The sequence below is a fragment of the Asterias amurensis genome, chromosome 7, assembly GCF_032118995.1.
Source record: "Asterias amurensis chromosome 7, ASM3211899v1".
In the NCBI taxonomy this organism is placed as follows: domain Eukaryota; kingdom Metazoa; phylum Echinodermata; class Asteroidea; order Forcipulatida; family Asteriidae; genus Asterias; species Asterias amurensis.
In genome coordinates, this window is record NC_092654.1 from 23636097 (window position 1) to 23657738 (window position 21642).

At 38.1% G+C, this 21642-nt stretch overlaps 1 protein-coding gene across 1 annotated transcript in view; it reads left to right on the forward strand.

Moving 5' to 3' along the window:
* The first annotated feature begins 1905 nt into the window (after window positions 1-1905).
* Window positions 1906-21642, forward strand: part of LOC139939294 (alpha-1A adrenergic receptor-like) — a 221726-nt gene continuing 201989 nt past the window's right edge. Inside the window, exon 1 of the mRNA XM_071935055.1 lies at window positions 1906-5457. Coding sequence (XP_071791156.1) covers window positions 2195-3289 — 1095 coding nt within the window. The 5' untranslated portion in view covers window positions 1906-2194 and the 3' untranslated portion in view covers window positions 3290-5457. The remainder of the gene's footprint in view (window positions 5458-21642) is intronic.

Consider the following 21642-nt stretch of genomic DNA (forward strand, 5'->3'; position numbering starts at 1 on the left):
CATAATATGCTTTCTCCATCCCATTTTGTATGCCCTCCCATAATACATGTTCCCATTGTGTAGCCCCAAATGACACGTAGCCAATGTTTCATGTAGGCGTTCCCACGATTTAGCCCCTTGTAGTCTTACCTAGGTGTTCAGCATCCCACCTTGTAAGCCTTTCCTCGATACGTTTTACCATTATGTAGCCTCAAATGACACCAAGCCAATGTTCCAGTTTTTTAGCCAATTGCCCCCCTTGCAAGTAATTCACCCATTTTTATCACGCTTTCCCATTGCTAGTAGCCCGGCCATTATCAATGACCGATTGATGTTTTCATGAAATGGCAGTATGGAATTCTTCTTATTACTTTTTTTTTAATGAGATTAGAGATTTATCTTAAATGAAAGAAAGAGAGAGACATGGGGGATGGTGGAAAGAAAACGATTCATGAAAGGAAAAGATGTTTCGAAGGTTTATAACAAAAGAAATGTAATGTTATAAATGGGAATTATAGCTTAATTCCATTTATTTTGTCCTATTTTCTTTACGAGTAAATGCACCGTCCATTGTTGGCTTACAATTGGAGCTTACAATTGGAGCTTACAATTGGAGCGGTACAATCGGATTTGGTACAAACCGGAGTGGAATATTCACGGAGAAACTTGGACAAACATTCCGTTGAGATTATAAATGATGGGCGAGAGTGTACACTTGTCAATGATGAAAAGACCCTTGAAGTAGAAATAGACCTTTCCATAGTTGATAAAAACAACAATGGTTGGCATTGAGTGCCGAATGTTAGCAAGACAATAAGTGAATAATTTCAAAATGTTCTGCAAATTGTCAATTAAATACAATACCTCCCATGATTTGCTTGTTTTTTTCCCCACAAATTATGACACTTTTTTTTTAAGTTTTGTGTAACATTGTTACGAACTGTAGCTGTTTTTGTTTTGCAATAATGGCTTTCCATAGTTTTCCAATCTCATTTGCAACCTTAATAGTTAAGCAAAAGAAAGGTCTATATTGGAAACAAACGCTTAGCCCTATTTGATCAGGGCAGACCTCTGGTGGTACCCGCACAGTGTAGACTGTTTAGTTTGGATTTATGGCCGTTTGTACTGCTAGAGAAGAGCTCTGCATATTGTGATTAAGTTGAAGTACAAATTGAAAGTTGCATCGCCAAATTTAACAAAAAAGTATTAAGCATTATCATTAGAATGTTTTATGCGTTTATATTTTGCTTTGCTGTTTTGCACAGTGTTTTCCTTGTCACGGGCAGAGCAAAGGGTCTGTCGCCCTCTTGCGACCAATGTTGTCACCGTTTAGCAATTACACCAACTCGTGTGATTAATGGAATCAGTTGTATGTTTAAACAAGGGAGATCAATATGTCATACACTCATTTATAATTGAACATCATTTCAAGATGTTAACATTATCTAAATGAATGTTGCCGTTTACGTGATGATATGACACTTTGACCGCTCCAATGAATATCGTGAAATGTAAAACCCACCAGTGATTGACCCACGCAGAACAGCCTCTAGAGCTCATGGCCGTAACGACTATAAACTTGAAGTGGATTTCAATCTAATAAGGAGTTGAAGACCATGGACGCGTGTATATAATTATAAAGGCGAATCTTCAACACTTGTACCACACTTCAGAATTCATGATTTAATTACAAATTTAAAAAGCTGTCAGCTACATTGAGTATCACATCACCACATTGTGCGTGTATTGTTGTTAAAATCGAAAACCGCTTTAATATAGAGCATTCATAGAAAGTGAATTTATTACAGAGAGGCATTACTACCTTTGGTTTGTTGGTGCGGAATGATTCACGTTGGGGAAACAGTATTTAAGTATCGTGACTTCAAAATCCGCTCAGTGCCAGGCAGACTCAAAACAGGATCCGTTTGTGTTTCGTATACATGACAGTGAAACGGAAGGATGATTTTCATGATGATAGTGCAACTAATGTAGTTAGATTCTATACAGACACAAGATTGTACGAGACGCTTTGCTTGTGGTTAATATTAATAGACACATCTTCATGTTGAGTCGGGTATAACAGACAGTGAAGTTTTAACTATTCATGATTGCCGCGGAGTGTTCAAACAACGGGATTAATAGTTGGCCGCAGTATATAGTGAGCGTATCGGCCAATAATTGGTGATCGCAGCTCATTGCCAGACGAGGGGAGAAGATGGACGGAGCGATGTTGGTTTCAAGCAGCACCCTAATGCCGAGTTTATCACCTAATGCTACGGACCCTTACAGTAATGTCACCACGGTGTCCATCTTAAAGGCATGTGTTCTGGGTATTGTTGCAGTCCTTGTTCTAATAGGCAACACGATGTGTTTGATCGTCCTACGCAACACAGAAAATGGTGTCCACCCAGTCACCAAATTGTTCCTTGTGTCGCTGACACTCAGTGATCTACTGGTGGGTTTATTAGTCTGTGTACCTGTCATTGGATCTACGGCGTTACAGCGTTGGCCTTATGGAGAAACTTACTGTTACGTCGTGGCTATGTGTCATGCTCTGTACTTCAATGCTGGTTTGAGTGTTCTGGCAATTAATATAGAGCGGTACATCGCGGTGGTTTGGCCGCTTCGATACCCGACGATCGTCACCGTACACCGGGCGATCGTCGTAGAAGTGTTTCTACTCGCAATGATTGTAATATGGGCCTTGTTGTACCTACTCGTCCCAGGTCGATCCACGTTCTATTATGAGAACTTCAGTGCTTGCTTCATAGACGCCGATAGTGGGGACGACTATCTAGGACAACTCGGCATGACGCTATTCATTGCCGTGCCGATGTTGGTCACCGTCATATTACATGCTAGACTGTTCTTCTTGGCAACTCGCCACGCCTCAAGAGTCGATGCTATTACAATAGGAGATATCAACCCTCCAGCGACCATCGACGTTGAAAGTAACTCGGACCCTGCCGAGTCGTCCCCATCCCGTCGCAATGGCCCACGACGACAACGCGCCAACTCGGTCCGGAATAACCCGGACGCCAAAGCTGCCATGACGTTTTTTATCATGGCGGTGGTGGCCGGCGTCTCATGGACGCCGTATTACACAACTATAGCTTGGGAGAACTTCCGGACGGAGCCGGTTCCCCCAGCAGTTGCTTTCGTGTCCCAGATTCTTCTACTCCTCAACAGCCTGTGGAATGTCGTCATTTATTACACCAGAAATGACACTTTTAGAAAAACCTCAAACAAACTCTTCGGACGATGTTTCCGGGTGCGAACTTCCCGGGAAGAGTTGCTCGCTGTCAGCTGAGAATTGTCAGCGGTCATTGGTGACTCCATAGTTTACAGGAAGCCTTTAAAATGACACGAAGAACTGTTGAGGAAACAAACTCCTGACACGATCGAACTGTTGATACTTTATAAGTGGTTGTCATGGCACCACAGACTGTTATTAAGGGCCCATCCGACGGGTTTAAGAATCCCATTCTCAAAACCAGTAAAGGTATGATATTTGAAATTGGACATTGAGGAAGGCTACATCTTACACTGGATAAACACAGCCTTAAATGATGTCGATGATGATGAGTATGTTTGTTAAATGTCCCGTGTCGAAATAAATAGCAACGTAGACATTTTTGCTGTACCATGCCAACATATGAGAATGTCCAATGTCCAACATCAAACTAAACTTTACTATCATGCCAGATCGACTTCCTTCTGATTGATATCTGAAGGAATTCCTGTGCTATAAGCGTGTACAGTCCAGTGTGTTTTTCAGTTTGAAAAAAAAAATACACTCTAACTGTTGAGTATCATTCAATTCTGTTCGCGTTTATTTGTTAACCTCGAAGAGTAAAGCCGTATCCGAAGCGGCGACTTCGGCTACAACTGCGGCTAGATCGTGTGTTCTACCTATTCTTCAACACTGGCAGACGCGCTGATCTAGCCGTAGCTGTAGCCGAAGTCTCCGTACACGGCCTTACCATAGGAAGATGCATTCCAGTTTCAATTCACAAAACATGTGACGGTCATGTGATCGTATAACGTAAAGATGTCACCCGTATGTTTACATGAGCACAAGATCCTGTTCAATCCGTTTGTTGGTATTTATTGTAGTATAAATTGACCTATTTGCACTGACGTCACATAAAAACCTTAGCAACGAATATCGGTCATATTGGGTTACAATTTACGCGCCATGCCGTCAGGTGAAAGTTATGAGGCGCTGTCGTAAATTATCAACATAACTAATGTCGATATCCGCATACTTTCACAAAATACGCTGACTTGAATATTACGTTATCAAAATGTGCTTTGTGTCCAGGCCGTTATTACAGGAAAGGTATACGTTTGGAAAACAGTCTAATAATTATACTCATTTCACATAGAAATAATGTGGATATAATGGGGGAAATGTAGCAGTTGTTATCAGTCAAAAGTCAAATCTGATAACGGTCAGAAAGGTTTCTTAGTAGGATTTGAAACTTTGCATGGTGGAAATACTATATTAGAAAGGTGTGCGGTAACACCATGTAATGACTATATATCTCTAATGAGTTGGGTGGTTCTGAAAAGAACCGTTGGTTTCAACTCGACGTTTCGATCAGTATGCTCTGATCGTCTTCTGGAGAAAAGGTTTCTTAGATTGTGTATTCCAATTACGGATTACATTCTCCCTGCGTGGACTTAACCGCTCCGGATTCTCGGCGATATCTCAAAAACTCTGCTACCTTTTTGTAAGGAAATTTTCACAAATAGTTTCGTTGTGCACATCTATGAATGGTCCTCAAAACCAAAGGTTACTTTTCCTTTTTATAAATAGCCTACATTAATGCAGTATAAGTTTTGTGCCAAGATCACATTGTGTTGGATTTGTAACAAAACATGGCTGCCAGATGTAACTGTGACGTCATCTGATACGCATCACACTGAATCTGTAACCGTTTTTAAATCGAGACTTTCGTATTCATTGTATTCAAAACGAAAACAAGCGCACAGCAAAATATATATTTGGTTAATTAAGTAAATTTTCTATTTTTGATCATTGTAAAATAATTGTTTCACTTGTTAAAATTGTGTGTCAATCTTGTGATTAAATGAAACAAAAATTAATATATAATCTACGTCATGACCAATAGTCATTAAAAGAAAAAACCAGTCCAGAGTGACGGTTTTATTGAATCTGTTGAAGGAGTTGCAAACAAACGAAAGTCCAGTTTGAACTTAAAGGGCCTGTATACCTTTGGTAATGACTCTAAAATGAAAGGCTGTACAAGCACAGCAGTAGGATAGTATATTTTTGAGAAACTTTTCACTTCAAAGTACTGCGGTTAAAGCCATTGGACACTTTCGGTAAACAGTATTGTCCAAGGCCCACACTTCTTGTACCACAACTTATATATAAAATAACAAACCTGTTAAAATTTAGGCTCAATCGGTCATCGGAGTCGGGAGAAAATAACGGGAAAACCCACCCTTGCTTCCCCACGTTTCGCCGTGTCATGACATGTGTTTACAATAAATCCATAATTTTCGCTATCGAGAATTGATATTGTTTTAATGTTTTCTCAAAAAGTAAAGCATTTCATGGAATAATATTCCCAAGATAAGGCTTTCACCATTACCTTCTGTAAACCCTGTAAATTATTTGTAAATCTGTGAAATTTTAATTGTTTTTCTGTACCGAAAGTGTATAACGGCTTTAAGGAAAAAGATATCAGTTTTAATTTCCATAATCATTTGAATCTGAGAAGCGTTTACTGCAGATCGTGGTTTCGCTTTGCAGATTATTCTTCCTGCAGGAACATTAACCGAATTAGATTTTACACAGTATCTCAAAAACACTTCCACCTTTTTTAAATGAATTTTTCGGAGGGTAGATTTACACTTACAGTTACCTGTTCATGTTTGTTGTGTTGTCATTTAGCCTTCGAGAAAGACTCTGCTAGGGTCGAAACGTCAGGACATTTTGGGCAGGCCTTATAACCTGCATTAAGGAGGATTTGAAACTGTGCATGGTACAAAAACGATATAGAAAGGTTTGCGGTAACACCAAGTAATGATAATCTCTATGATGGAGTTGAGTGGTTCTGAAAAAAACGTTGGTTTAATTCAACTCGACGTTTCGATCAGTTTGCTCTGATCGTCTTATGAAGAAAGCTGGACTCTGATGCTGCATGCTTCGAAGTACTGTTGATGTGGATTAGCTTGGATTATGCAAGTTATCACCGTCATTGAGATTAATGATTCCTATATATCAAACACCATGCTATAGGATTGAAACAAACAGTGGGTTACAAAACGTCCAAATGTATACAATCCCTTTAAGAATAAAAAAAAAACACGCACATGATTTCCACAATCTGTCTTTCACTATATCTCAGCGCATACAATGAGGAAATGAAAATACTATCCAATTATCATAATGATATTAATAGTTACAATATGTAAACTGCTGATTATATCAAGGAGGAAGTATTAGTGGTTATTTGTTTTAGAGCGGCAAGCCACGCGATACCAAGCATCAGCAGTTATTTAATGTGGGCAAAAAGTTCAATTGATCACGTTAAAGCGACAGGTCGCCTTTAATTCAAACTCTTCCACTCGATTGTCTCCTGGTAGCCACTTTATTAATTTTGTTGTCACGTAATGGTATTTATATCAAAGGTGACTGCTCCGTGTTCCGACACTCATAATGTTCCGAGAATCCTGTGTTCACGCACTAGACTGGGGTTAGGGTTAGGATTATTAGGGATGTCGGAATGAGAGGTCTGGAACCTAGTTGTGTATTCAAGCAATATTAAAGCTGCATGGAGCTTGAAATTAAAGGTGTTCAGCCGTGTGGTTTCAACAAATTCTTCCTAATTAGGACTTGGACGAGTTGAGTTCCGAATCCATAGACGTTAGGAGGACGCATTGAATACATCCTAAGTTATGCTACTCTCACACTTGGCGAATGTTCTGGCGAATATGAATATCTGAAATTCGCGATGAATTCGCCCAAAAAGTTGCGATTTGATAGTGAATATATGTTCCCGGCCGTCTTTAAACATCTCATTACCAATATCTAACGCATAATACGCACACTTTACTAACAGTACCAATGGCTTACCACATGCTTACGCAAATCGATGGCGAATTACCGTCTTCACAACATTCGCTGGAATTTAGGAAGCGCTTCGTACTAATGCCTGGATTTGGCAAAAATACTAGCCCCCCATTTACACAATACATGGCTTTTGCGATAGTTGCTGCATGACGAATGTTCTTGCGAAGATGAATATTTTAACTTCGCGTTGAATTCGTCCAAAATGGCGGTGGGATAGTGAATATTTTCATCTCGGTCTCACACCTCGATCGTCCTCGGTCGGCCCTCTCCTTACCAATATCTTACGAACATATTACGAATGCTTACCAACGCTTGTCAATGCCTTTACGAACGTTGCAAACGCTAACGCACGCTTTACCAATGTTACCAATGCTTACGAAAATCACGCCGAATGACCGTCTTCGCAACATTCGCTGAAATTTAGAAACCGGTTTCTAAATTGACCGATCTTCGTAAGGAGGTGTGGAAGAATTTGTGAACGTACCGAATTTGTTACCAACGCTTACGAGGACACGGCGAATGTTGCGAAGTTTGAGCGATTATTAAATAGCTCCGTTCGTAAGCACATTCGCTAACATAATCTCCCTAGTGTGAGAGTAGCATTAAAACGGGGTACTCATCCTAACTCGAGAATAATCCTAGCGTCTCGTGAAGGCCTCGTAAAGGTCGAATCAATTCGAGGTAGGGCTGATAGGGTAACATTTTATGAAAATGTGGTTTTTATATATATTTTATCTTAGCACAATGGAACTTCTTTCCGTCTGCACCTTTTCAGCACTCTTATTACTCCTTCTACGATAATCTAATGTGAGTGTTTAACAAACATTGTCTGCGTCTATATGATCACACAAACGTAGTTTTAAAAACATTAAAATTATCACTTTAAAGCTTTGTAAATGTAAAATTGTAGTCTGGTTTTAATGTGTAATATCAACAGTCCAGATTTCAAATGGGGAGAGGGGGTACGGACACTCCTCCCTTAGTTGCTTATTGGTTTGAGAAAACTGATCACAGGACATCTCAAATCTTCAAAGTTGCAAAATGAAAACTTTGCTCGCGTTTAATATGTTATTTTTCTCCTCCAGACATGGGGAGACAAGTCAAAATGTTCACACAATGTTGCTCACCATAAAAGTCCACGGTAGAAATATGAGGCCCTTTTCGAAACCACGGCTTCGGCTTTGGATTCGGATTCAGGCTCCGTTCTCTCGTCTGAAGCCCTGAGCGCGTACGCAAAGCACGCGCAGTTGTTAGAACAAGTGCGGGGCCAAGCTAGCCTGAGCCGTATCCAAAGCCGAAGCCGTGGTTTCGAAAGGAGCCTTATACTAAATACAAGCAACAGGTAATAAATACACACTGCAGTGACAGTCCAACGGCCTCTTGAAGTATTAGCATAATTCCGATATCAAATGTTTCTGTACTTTTAATCTGAGCTTTTTCTTGACAGCGAGGAACAGGTCAGGGCCGACAATCGTTGGGAAATTCTAGAATTCCCACTGTTATTTAAAACGACAGCCCCAGGTGCATGATCTGACAGGACGATTGACATGTAAAAATCGACCCTTTTACCGTAGCAACATTTTTCTAAAAATATTAACACGTAAGCACATTTGAATTGTGTTTAGTTGCTAAACGTCACTTCCACACAAAAATAACAAATCTATTTATATGATTAGACTGTACATGTTAACAAGATACCCATTTAGCTTACAAACACTTTTCTAAACAATGTTTTCATGTAAATATTTTGTGTAATATTTCCTAATATTTTAGTCAGTTCGATGTCCCATGATTTTTTTTTTTTTTTAGTGTAATGTTCTATATACTATCATCTCTAACTTTGCCTTACACTGGACGACCCCTTCCAACAAATAATGTCCGAAGATCAAACAAAAAAGAAGTAAGGTAAAGGTTTGAAGGTGAAGGTTTGAAGGTTTTTCATTTTTAATCAGGACCAGAGATGAACAATTAAATTGCCCAAGTTACAAAATAATGTGTGATCTTTGAATTCAATCATTCCTAAATGCGCTCATGTGTGAGTTAGAAGAGTTTTTCGGTCCCCTAGTTAGTATTAATGATGCTGGGTACATTGGGTCACGCACTGTTTATTTGGGTTCACCTTTCCGTGTCACTATGACCTCCATATTGCAGCTATTTCATGACAACTATATGTTCACACACCGTTTGAAACTGGAACCTCAATAAGAGTTTTGATTCAAAACACGTTCTCTGCTTGGTCTGTTTGTTTTATCTGACTTTCTTTATGTTAATATGAGAGTTCAAGCTTTGCTACTAGTGCACCGTATCGACAAGCGGGCACTCCACCTTTATGGGGAAAACAGAGCATCGACCTCATTAGTATTTTGTAAGCCCTTTACAATATTCCTTAGGAAACCCTCAAAATATTCCTTAGACAGATTTGAGAGGGGTGTTGTTGACTTCCAAATGAAGGTACTTTGGATGTCATAGGCCCTCAAAAATGTCCCTATTTGTCGAGTATAGGGAAATTTTTCAAGATTGATGCTCGGACGTTTGGAAAAATAAAACGGCTGTAGGCCTAGGGGTGTTTTTATTTGGATGGAGAATAACTCGCCGGGTTTTGTGACTCCCATATCAAATTGAGCGGAGGATTAAAGTTCAAGAGTCAATGGATTAACCCCTCGATTGTAAAAAGATGCGAGACTTTGAAGAATTTGGGTTTTGTCTTGATAATATTTAGTTAAAATTACACTGCAGGCTTTAGAGTTTAGGTATTTAGTGGGATGATACACCATTGGGAACGAGGTTGGGAAAGTTTCCACTTGACGTCACACAGCGTCAAGCACGTCTCTATTAACATTAGTGTAGAACAATGGTCAAGTTTCGCTTGGCCCCAGCGGACAGGTCTATCCAGACCGCTGGGATTGGCTTGCACGGATTCTTGTTCAGGAAGTACGTCATGCGTGCAGTGTGAGTGTGATGTGAGTGTGATGCATGATGGGACTGAGCATTAACCAATCAACGCGCTTGATACGTTTGCCCATCCCAGTAGAGCCTTTGTTTAAAGACATTGGACACTATTGGTTATTGTCAAAGACTAGTCTTCTCACTTGGTGTATCTCAACATATGCATAAAATAACACAAACCTGTGAAAATTTGAACTCAATTGGTCGTCAACTTTGCGAGATAATAATGAAAGAAAAAATACACTTGACACGCGAAGTTGTGTGCGTTAAGGATGGTTGATTTCGAGACCTCAAATTCTAAATCTGAGGTCTCGAAATCAAATTCGTGGGAAAGTACTTCTTTCTCGAAAACTACGTCACTTCCGAGGGAGCTGTTTCTCACAATGTTTTATACCATCAACCTCTCTCCATTACTTGTAATCAAGAAAGGTTTTATGATGATAATTATTTTGAATAATTACCAATAGTGTCCACTGCCTTTAAATCTTATATGTGTACCATGATTACATATAAACAACACTACATGCATGTCAATGTACATTATGCACTCTGATGCAAGCAGCAGACGACAGCAAGTGCAGCTTCCAAACATCAACTCGGACCAATCGAAACACAGATGTAGAAAGCTTACGTCACTGCACGTTCATGAAATAGTTGTTTCCAATGAAATAATTGGGTCTGTAAACCAGTGACTATCTAGTCTTTATCTATGGTCACGTCGGCTGTTGTTAGACGCACGATCCAAATAGTTAGAATTGCGTTTAATATCGGGTTAGCGCAAACATGTAAAGCACGATCCCCCTATAATGTAAAAATCAACGGCTTCGTTCAAACAGAATTTAGTACAAAGTCTTTATATCTAGTTACGCTTTCCTTTCATCGTTCAGATTTTCCCTATAAAAAGATTGCTACATGCACAGACATTTTACCTTTATTTAAAGGTGTTTTTTTCGCCGATGGCTAATCATTGTTGAAAACAATAAGAACAGCACTACATCACCTAATGCTTTTATTTCGTTTACTGAAAAACTGGGGCCGAGAACATAATGGGTTTTCCTGTGCATCAAAATGTCTCTTGGGGGAACATTAATTGAAGTCAATTCAACGGAGATGTAAGAGTCCATACAAATGAAGAGGGGGCGGTTGTATAATAAAGTCATTTTAATGACATCTGCTGCATTCTGTTTAGTCGTTAAATATTAAAAACGCCCATATTTTTTAATTGGATATCATACAGGCCTATCAGACCATGTCTTACGTTAAATAAAAATATTAGGCTATTATTTCACCCCCCCCCCCAATCCATTTTTAAGGCTATTTCTCGCATTTTTAGAGGTTTATATCGTGTAAGAACCCCCTTCCAGTCTCCGACTAGACACTACATACAGGCTTCAAAACTCATCTAAAAACTGAAAATAGCATCTCACCAGGAGTGTCTAATGACGCGTTATAAATTACCAATATTAATATTAATAATAATAATGGAGGGTTTTAGTCGCAAGTCAGTTCAGCACACCTATTAATCTCAACTTCGTAACGAAATCGCTTCGTTTCTTCAGTAGTCAATTAAAGGCTCTAGACACTAATGGTAATTACTCAATATAATTATTAGCATAAAAACTTACTTGATAACGAGCAAAGGAGAGCTGTTGATAGTATAAATTTTAAACATTTTGAGAAACGGCCCCCTCTGAGGTAACGTATGTTTTGAGAAAGAGGTAATTTCTCAGTCAATATATAAAAGTCTTTAAAAGCAGTGGACACTTTTGGTAGTTACTCAAAATAATTATCATTATAAATTCTTGATTACAAGTAATGGGGAGAGGTTGATATGTATAAAACATTGTGAGAAACAGCTCCCTCGAAAGTGACGTATAGATTTCGAGAAAGAAGTAATTTTCCACGAAATTGGTTTCGGGACCTCAAGTTAAGATTTTGAGGTCTCGAAATCAATCATCAGAAAGCACACAACTTCGTGCGACAATGGTGTTTTTTCTTTCATTATTATCTCGCAACTTCGACGACCGATTGAGCTCAATTTTTCACATGTATGTTATTTTATGCATATGTCGAGATACACCAACTGTGAAGGCTAGTCTTTGACAATTACCAATAGTGTCCAGTGTCTTTAACTGAAGCCTTTTATTAAAGCACCTGAAAGCACACAAAGTAATACAAAAAGGGTGTTTTTTCTTTCGTTATTCTCTTGCAACTTCGACAACCAATTGAGCCCAAATTTTCTCAAAGGTTTGTGATTTTGTGCATATGTTTGGATACACCAAGTGAGAAGACTGGTTTTTGTCAATTACCAATCGTATCCAGTGTCTTTAATAAACAGTCGACTCGGTCTTCAACCATGCTGAGTCACGATGTATCGGTGGCTACGTGCATTTTCGTTCTCATTAATTAGTTTGCTAAGAGCTTCCGAGGAATTACAACATCACATTCTAGTGTCAATGTTCAGTGGTTCTTTATAATTGACTCTAATTTATTCTCGATCTTTAAAGTCGCTCCCTTATTTCAAGTAAATGATTTCTCAAATTGCATACCAGATGCTTTACACAGTTACGTTATTCATATGAGCATTGTAGACTATTCCTTTAAGGGGGTGGGAGGGGTGGCAGAGGGGTTTATTTGCCCAAAATGTTACTCATTATGAGAAGAAGAAAAAACACTAGTCTCTCGAAAACTATGACACTTCAGAGGGAGCTGTTTCTCACAATGTTTTATACCACCAACCTCTCCACATTACTTGTCACCAAGAAAGATTTTATGCTAATAATTATTTTGAGTAATTACCAATAGTGTCCAATGCCTTTAAATCAGGTTGTTGCAACCAACATTAGGGACAATGTGTTTATGTGCGGAAAATTGTGCCTGTGTTTTCACTAATAACCTTTCTCCTGACTCACAAAACGTTTCACATGTTTTTTTTTTTTTATATTGTTGATCACAAAATATGAACACTATTTGTGACTATTTTATCGGCTCTGCCAATCCTGTATAATAACTTTAAGCGCATTTAAGCACATTACTAATAATGGGTGTGTAACAGTATTTCAATGAAACACCCCCGCACACGTTGAATCTATACAATGACAGCAAACGTAAACACTACACATCCTTGTATCTCACTGTTTACTTTCGTTGTTGTATAACTCCAGTGCAATGATTTAGTTTCTAATAAAGTATGTTTATCTTAGATTGGTGAAAAAAAGACATTGACTTCCCCTTTTATTAAAAAAGAAAGAAAAGGTAATTCCCCTACGAATTTAATCCACCCTTGCTTCTTTCAGTGAGGAATTTGTTTTGCTTTTTCTTTCTCCCCGCTGCAAAACAAACATTGCTTGATTTGGAGGGAAATCACGGGCATTGACATTGTCAACAGACAGCGAGAAATCATCTTTGACAAGTTTAACCATCAATAAAAACAGCAAGCGGGCAGCCCTTAATTAAAGTGCCGGATAATCTTCAATTGAAGCTTATGAATTGTGGTTAAAGGGATTGTGTATACGTTTTATTTGGTTATCACTCCTCAAATTAATGGCAATAACAAACTTACTATTGGAAGCAACAGCATTTTGAGAAACATTTTAAACACTTCGAAATAATGTAATTAATATGGAAAAAGATATCAATTATAAACTATTTTAATCGGAGACGCGCTACTGTAAGAAACGTTTCTCGGATTTTTGGTGATGTCTATCAGTTACATAAACCAAATGTATACTTTGCCCTAAAGTACTTTATTCTAATGGATTATAAAGCACAACAAAATAGATGTAAAATGTTACCGAGGAATTATAGAATTAAATTATAGATCGCAGGGTTTGTTTATTTATTGATACTTTGTCTATATTTTATTATACTTATTTTTAAAATAATCTATAAGTACACTTATACTGTTATTGTTATCACCAACAAAGTAATAATAAATTATTAAAAGTCACAACTGATCAAATGATTCCCCTCTCAGTTTGTAAGCACGTTTGTTACCCTCTTTTTTTTTGGGGGGGGGGGTCAAATTAAAATGCATGTTATAACAAAAGTGGTGTATAATAACTCTGCCTTAGTGGTTTCACACTTGCATGCCGATCCATGGTTAAACTATTTCGTCTAGAATGCCCCTATCATACACAGTAAAAACTTGGGTGTTAAAACCTGACACCATGGGTGTACTGTTGTCAAATAGCGATACCCAAGAGAGAATCTTAATTAACATCAATGGTTGTTAAAATAACACTAATGTAATTGTCTTGGCAGAAATTATTGTTAAATATGTTATACATTTAGATTTTTGTTTAAAGCCATTTGACCCTTTCGGTTAACAGTATTGTCCAAGGCCCACACTTCGTGTATCACAACTTCTATATCAAATAACAAACCCGTGAAAATTTAGGCTCAATCGGTCTTTGGAGTCGGGAGAAAATAACGGGAAAACCCACCCTTGCATCCGCGCGTTTCGCCGTGTCATGACATGTGTTTAAAATAAATCCGTAATTCTCGTTAACGAGAATTGGTATTGTTTTACTGTTTTCTCAAAAAGTAAAGCATTTCATGGAATAATATTTCACGAGAAGTCTCTCACCATTACCTTATGTTAACCCTGTAAATTATTTGTAAATCTGTGAACTTTTTTTTTCTTTTTCTGTACCGAAAGTGTATAATGGCTTTAAGCTTATAGACGTCGTTTCCAAATCAGCGTTGAGAAACAAAGCATTGGTCATATGAGTGGCATCCAATGATCCAATGTCATCATTTCAGCCATGTCAGAAGAAGAACAGTTAAATATTATCGTGTCGTTGCTCACAATCGTATCATGTTGAGACCCCCCCCCCCCCCCCCCCCCTCCATTCCACCCCAAAGGTCTGACCCCAACATGTTTAGCCAGTCTCTATGTTGTCACTCACTGCCTTTGAACTTTTAGCGAAAATCCCTTGAGCTTGTGCACGCCTCTCGGATCCCACTTTGGTTAAACCTCAGTTTTAACCGGCCATGCATCCGGTTAACATCCTCATGTTCCAACATCCCTCGGCCCTGTTTTGGCAAAAGGGTGTAACTCAATTTTTCAACTTTTTGAGAAAATACCAATTCTAGAGAAAATGGGTGCGCTTTTCCTAATGAGCGAATCCTTAAAGGCACCTGGAAATAGATTTTTTTTTTCCTTCAAACATTAGAGTATATGTTCCTAAACAATTAAATACTTTTTTGAGTAATTGTTTTTGACGATTTATATGTTTAACAAATTAAATAAAGTTGTGTGGGGGGTGACTCCGCCTACCCCTTTTGTGACGTCAATTGAGGAAGACTTTGCTTCGATCGAACATCAAACACACGTACGTGCAGGTACATTCAAGTCCTGGACGTGAGTTTGTACGTTTGAAGAAAAAAACTTCTTGCATTTTTCCGGCAATGTCAACCAGGTGTATTGCTGCTGGATGCAGCAAAACAACTAAAGATAGTGTCAGTTTGCCAAGTTGTCCGGTCCGACGTCTTTTCCAGCGCTGTGCGGCAAACACTTCGAGCCGTCGTGCTTCGAGAATCCGGAATACACTACACATTTTGAGAAAAGTTCTTTTCTAAAACATGACGCCATCCCAATAATTTTTCCAGCTAGTGGGGAAGTCGAAGAAGGTACCTGAAAGACGTAACGAACCTAAAGGAGCATTTGCCTAACGTGAAAAAAATCAGGTATTGTTTCAACTTTGAGGGCATGTTTTTAGCTTGCGCCAAGCGTCACTATGCTGTGTTGGCACTGCATGCGATTCATCGCGCCTCGATTGACGTCACGAACAGCGCCCTCTCGGGTCGGGCTTTTTTCCCAATTTGTAAATAACATGGAAACTAATTTATGTAAACCTTAGTTAGCTGTTTATTCATATTCCACTCATCAAAACACATATTTTAGTGACAAAAGCTTTATTTTGACAAAATACCACTTCCAGGTGACTTTAAGTCCGTTCGATGTACCGTTTTAAAGATAGTATGTGCTATCTTTACAGATTTTTCACATTTCCATTCCAATTTCTATGGCAAAACGGTGTTTGTTATAGATATCACCCGCCTATAGATGTGTATGTTGTGGCATACAGTCTAACTTATATGTTTGCCCTGAACAAATAATGCACTAAAAACTACTATAGTTTCATGTCAGAGAGACGTATCTATAGACACACTCTTCTGCCATGTCAAAGTATGATGCTACCACTGACTATTTTTGCGTCAGAAAGATGTATCTCTCCAAATTCTCAATGGAAATGATACAGAGTATCCTTAGATACATCCTTTTGGTAAAGCAGGCACGTGCAATATGTAATTGCCAACGAATAGAGAGAGATATCTCAAGATACACCCTTTTGTTTATGAGTCATTCCATGTCAGACCAACACACTTTCTTACCTCATGTCTTCCGATTTTGATAAAAATTGCTGTGCTTGTAGGTCCTAATGAGCAATGAATGCACACCAATTTTTAGCCCGATCCGACTAACCATGCGGTCAGGGCAGAAACCACTAAAATTTGACATTTTTAGGGTAAAATACCACTTTTTTGGTAAAAATATGTCATAACCATGTCAATTTTTATCACATATATGCAAACTTGGTATCAAAATGATGCGAATTGCATGCTCAAATCAATTCTTTTGTTAAAAATAAATGTTCAGAAATGTAGGTTACTGTAATCTTTGATATGTTATCGTGACCTTTGACCCAGTTTTTAAAATAATGTATCATTCCAAAAATCAACGAAATAAAAATCACTTGATAGAGCATGTCTTCTTCTATCAGAATCCACTAAGAAACAGTTGGGCTCTTCAAAATTTACAACTTTATGACTATTTTTGTACAAGTCACTGTGATCTTTAATATGTTATCGTGACCTTTGACCCAATTTTTGAAATAACACATCATTCAAAAAATCAACGAAATGAAAATCACTTGATAAAGCATGTCATCCTCTATCAGAATCCACTAAGAAACAGCTGGGCCCTTCAAAATTTACAACTTTAAGACTATTTTTGTATAGTTGTTAGGTTACAAATTAGTCAATTTATAAACTTTACTTTATAAAAAAAAAAAAAAAAACTTTCCAAAGTTACTAAATCTGTAAATGTTTGGGATTTTTTTATGTTGAAGGCTGATGTGGTCTAACCAGAATCATACTTTAAGATACCAGCAGTGACGCACCCAGGATTTAGTTTGGGTTGTGGGTTGAGGGGGGCATATTTCCCAAACAAAATTCTTTCAAAGATGGCATGCCTATTCGTGTGCTATACGGTTAGCGGCGCTATGAAATGGAAATCGCACAATTTGCACAAAATCTGCTGCTGAACAGCTCTACTTCTCTGAAGTCAGAGATGCAGCATGGTAAACAAATTGTTCTTGAGGATTTCTCAGAAAGTTATTAAATGCATTAATTTGTTGTTCAAGATTCATCACAGGGGGTTAAAGCAAGACTGCATAAGTTTGTGATGATCTACTTAAGAAAGGCAGACAGCTTCTCCATCTCAACTTTGATGTAATCTCTAACTGGGATCACTAATAATCACAGTGGTGCACCCGAAAGAGGGGGGGGGGGCGATGAGTCTAGGGGATTGATCCCAGCCCTCCAAGGTATTCAATTTGTTTGTTTGATTTGTTTTGATTTTTTGTTTTACAATCTTCGAAAGAAATATTTGGGGAAAATATGGCCCACCCCCAAAAATAATAAATCCTGGGTGCGTCACTGCTGATAATTTAAATTCTGATTCTGGTTAAACAACATCAGCCATCAACAAGACAAAAATCGCAAACCATGAACACTTTAACCCTCTAGTCCATGCACCGCCCGAGTTTGCTGAAAACTAATACTTCAAGATCCTTGCAGTTAATTACTGGAATCGTAGTTCAAATTTTAAAAGATAGCCACAGCTTAATGTTTATGCACAATTTGAACCTTGATATTTGTATAAAAGTACAAGTTCGCATGAGAACAATAAATGTCTCTCGTTAAACGGCTACGGTCATTTTTATGGCGAATATTTGTTTGTAAGGATAAAATGGACACAATAGCTTTTCAAGGCTTTTATCTGACTCAATGATTATACTGATTAAATGAGAGGGCGTGAGTTTTCGACAATAATTATCATGAACGAGGAATACCAACAGTTTCCTTTGTGTTTACTAATGAGCGTCTTGTTGGGGTAAGAGCTAAATTAGCTCACCATCATTAGCTTCATTAGCTTAATAATGACTATCGAGGATTCTTTTGATGTTCCTTTTTTTCTACAAACACAAGCTAGCAAGGTTTCCTCCTACCACTACAGTATATCGATAGGCGGCTGGGCGGTCCAGTGGCTAAAAAAGTATTTTTAAAAACAGAAGAGTGAGTTTTGTTGGTGGACTTATTATGTAAGTATATAAATTGACTAATTTGTAACCTAACAACTGTACAAAAATAGTCATAAAATTGTAAATTTTGAAGAGCCCAGTTGTTTCTTGGTTGATTCTGATGCTCTATCAGGTGATTTTTATTTTGTTGATTTTTGGAATGGTGCATTGTTTCAAAAATTGGGTCAAAGGTCACGACAACATATTAAAGATCATGGTGACTTGTACAGACATAGTCATAAAGTTGTAAATTTTAAAGAGCCCAACTGTTTCTTAGTGGATTCTGATAGAGGAAGACATGCTCTATTAAGTGATTTTTATTTCGTTGATTTTTAAAAACTGGGTCAAAGGTCACGATAACATAATAAAGATTACAGTAACCTACATTTCAGAAAATGTATTTTTGAAAACAGGCACGTGCAATATGTAATTGCCAACAAATAGAGAGAGATATCTCAAGATACACCCTTTTGTTTATGAGTCATTCCATGTCACACCAACACACTTTTTTACCTCATGTCTTCCGATTTTGATAAAAATTGCTGTGCTTGTAGATCCTAATGAGCAATGAATGCACATCAATTTTTAGCCTGATCCGACTTACCATGCGGTCAGGGCAGAAACCATTAAAATTTGACATTTTTAGGGTAAAATACCACTTCTTTGGTAAAAATATGTCATAACCATATCAATTTTTATCACATATATGCAAATTTGGTATCAAAATGATGCGAATTGCATGCTTAAATCAATTCTTTTCTTAAAAATAAATGTTCAGAAATGTAGGTTACTGTAATCTTTGATATGTTATCGTGACCTTTTTATTTCGTTGATTTTTAAAAACTGGGTCAAAGGTCACGATAACATAATAAAGATTACAGTAACCTACATTTCAGAAAATGTATTTTTGACAACAGAATTGATTTCAGCATGCAATTCTCATCATTTTGATACCAAATTTGCATATGTGTGATGAGAATTGACATGGTTATGACATATTTTTACCCAAAAGGTGGTATTTTACCCTAAAAACGTCAGATTTTAGTGGTTTCTGCCTTGACCACACGGTAAGTTCGATCGAGCTAAAAATTGGTGTGCATTCATTGCTCATTAGGACCTACAAGCACAGCAATTTTTATCAAAATCGGAAGACATGAGGTAAAAAAGTGCGTTGGTCTGACATGGAATGACTCATAAACAACACACAAAACTTGCATTGACTCCTTTTGCCTAGAAAACATTGCAACCGCCAAGCCACATTTTCCAGTCAGAACGGAGTAACTTTGAAAAATGCTATAATAGGTTTGTTGGAATATTATAGAGGTGTCGGGATTTAGAGCAGTCTGTGTGCACAGCACCGTGTAAGATGCAGCTTCTGAGAGTCGTACAGTCTTGCTTCATTGCTCATTTTTCTTAAAAGGATTTCTCCATAGGGTAAGACTTGAACGATGAAAACCATTTTAAAGTATCTTACTCAAGAAGGGCCCGCGTTTCAGATCAATTGCTCTCTAAAAAAAATATTGCAGAAAGCAAGTATAGTCCACACTCCATTATTTACCCATCAACCCCCTCTGTTAGGAAATCAACCAATCTGTCTCATCGCAGTTTATATTCAGTATTTTTTCATCAGACATCCACAAGGACAAGCAAAAAGGGCAAGGATGCGACTTTTGGCGGCGACAAGATAATCGATTCTAAATCTTGCTTCAATATTCAAGAACGACTCAAATATGTCGTTTTATGACCTCGAACAGTACGGTTCCCGGATTGTGTTTATCAATTATTACGCTTTATTCTTCATGCGTGTACATCTCTCCGGATTTTTGGTGATAATCTCAAAAACGAGACAATCTTTTGAAACTTAATTTTCACTGGTTACATTTGTCTTCCTTTTACATTAACGATGAAAACAATCGAACAGTTACAAAAACCAAAGGTAAATTTCTATATAGGATTAAACCAATAGAACAAATGCATGCTTTGCCTTAAATGCCAGACCTGATTATAAACGTTACCGCTTACAGTAAGTTGCTCAGATAAAAACCTAATTTCGAACCTATGCTGAAAACACAGTTATCACCAATATATATAACCCACATAAACCTGATTTCATAGACGACAATAGCGTATATAATAAGAATAACCCATGCTCATTTCAATTTTTCAATTATAGCTAAATAAAAGAACAGGAATGTGAACATAAAAATGCTCCTAATATTTTCTGGAATTCGACAAATCTGCTAGTTCTTTTCTCGTCTCAGCGGACGCCAGACTTTCACAATAACCTTGAAGCCTAGTAGATTATGTATTGGCGTTTAATGCAGTTGGCTTAGCTTTCGTTGGCAACAGTACGTGACTCTTTCTTGAAACAACAGCAGCAGCAGCAATTCAGAGAGCAGTTAAAACATTGTGAGCGTAAAAACATCTTATCTTAAAGACGCAGGCTCGTCACTGAGTAAACTACTATTTCGTGTAGTGCATCGGTATAGGCCCATCTCGCTCTTTCCGACTCGAATTCTTGTATACTGAGTTCGGCAATAGCGCATCATAAATACAAAGTCACAACGCTGGGCACCTTTGGTTAGGCCTATATTGTCAAAGTTTGTGTACCCCAACATAATATGCATAGAATAACAAATCTGTGAATGCTTAAAAACTGCTTACGGGAAATAATGTCTTAACTATATAATTTTTAATCTGAAAAAATGGAGATAAAGAAGCAGACGATCATTTGTATACACGTTTCACTGGTTATCATAGTCACGACAGTGACGTAACCGACGGGGGACCAGGGAACGCCCCGCTCAGAACCCTTACTCCTTGCCTCCCGAAATTGGACTGCACGAGTAAATAGTTCAATACTGTACATCAGAAGTCCACCCAATTATTTATGTGCCTCTCCTTCTTACCTCCTCCCAAAGCCTAGTTACGGCCGTGCCTCAGAATGCTTGCCATCGTCTCAAGATGACACGCTAATAGTCAAAGGCCGTATCCGAACTGGCGGCTACAGCTACGGCTACGACTGTTGCTAACGGTGTTGCTAAGGACGTATCTATACTTCAACGCACGATGACGCAGCGATCGAGCCGTAGCCGTAGTCATAGCCGCTAATCGGAAACAGTATAATTACCACTCACGAGTCTTTCATTACTTCAGTATAACTACACTACACAACTTTACTGAGACTTTGTTTAATTAATATGTAATTAATATGTACAGTATTTCTAATTGATATTGAAG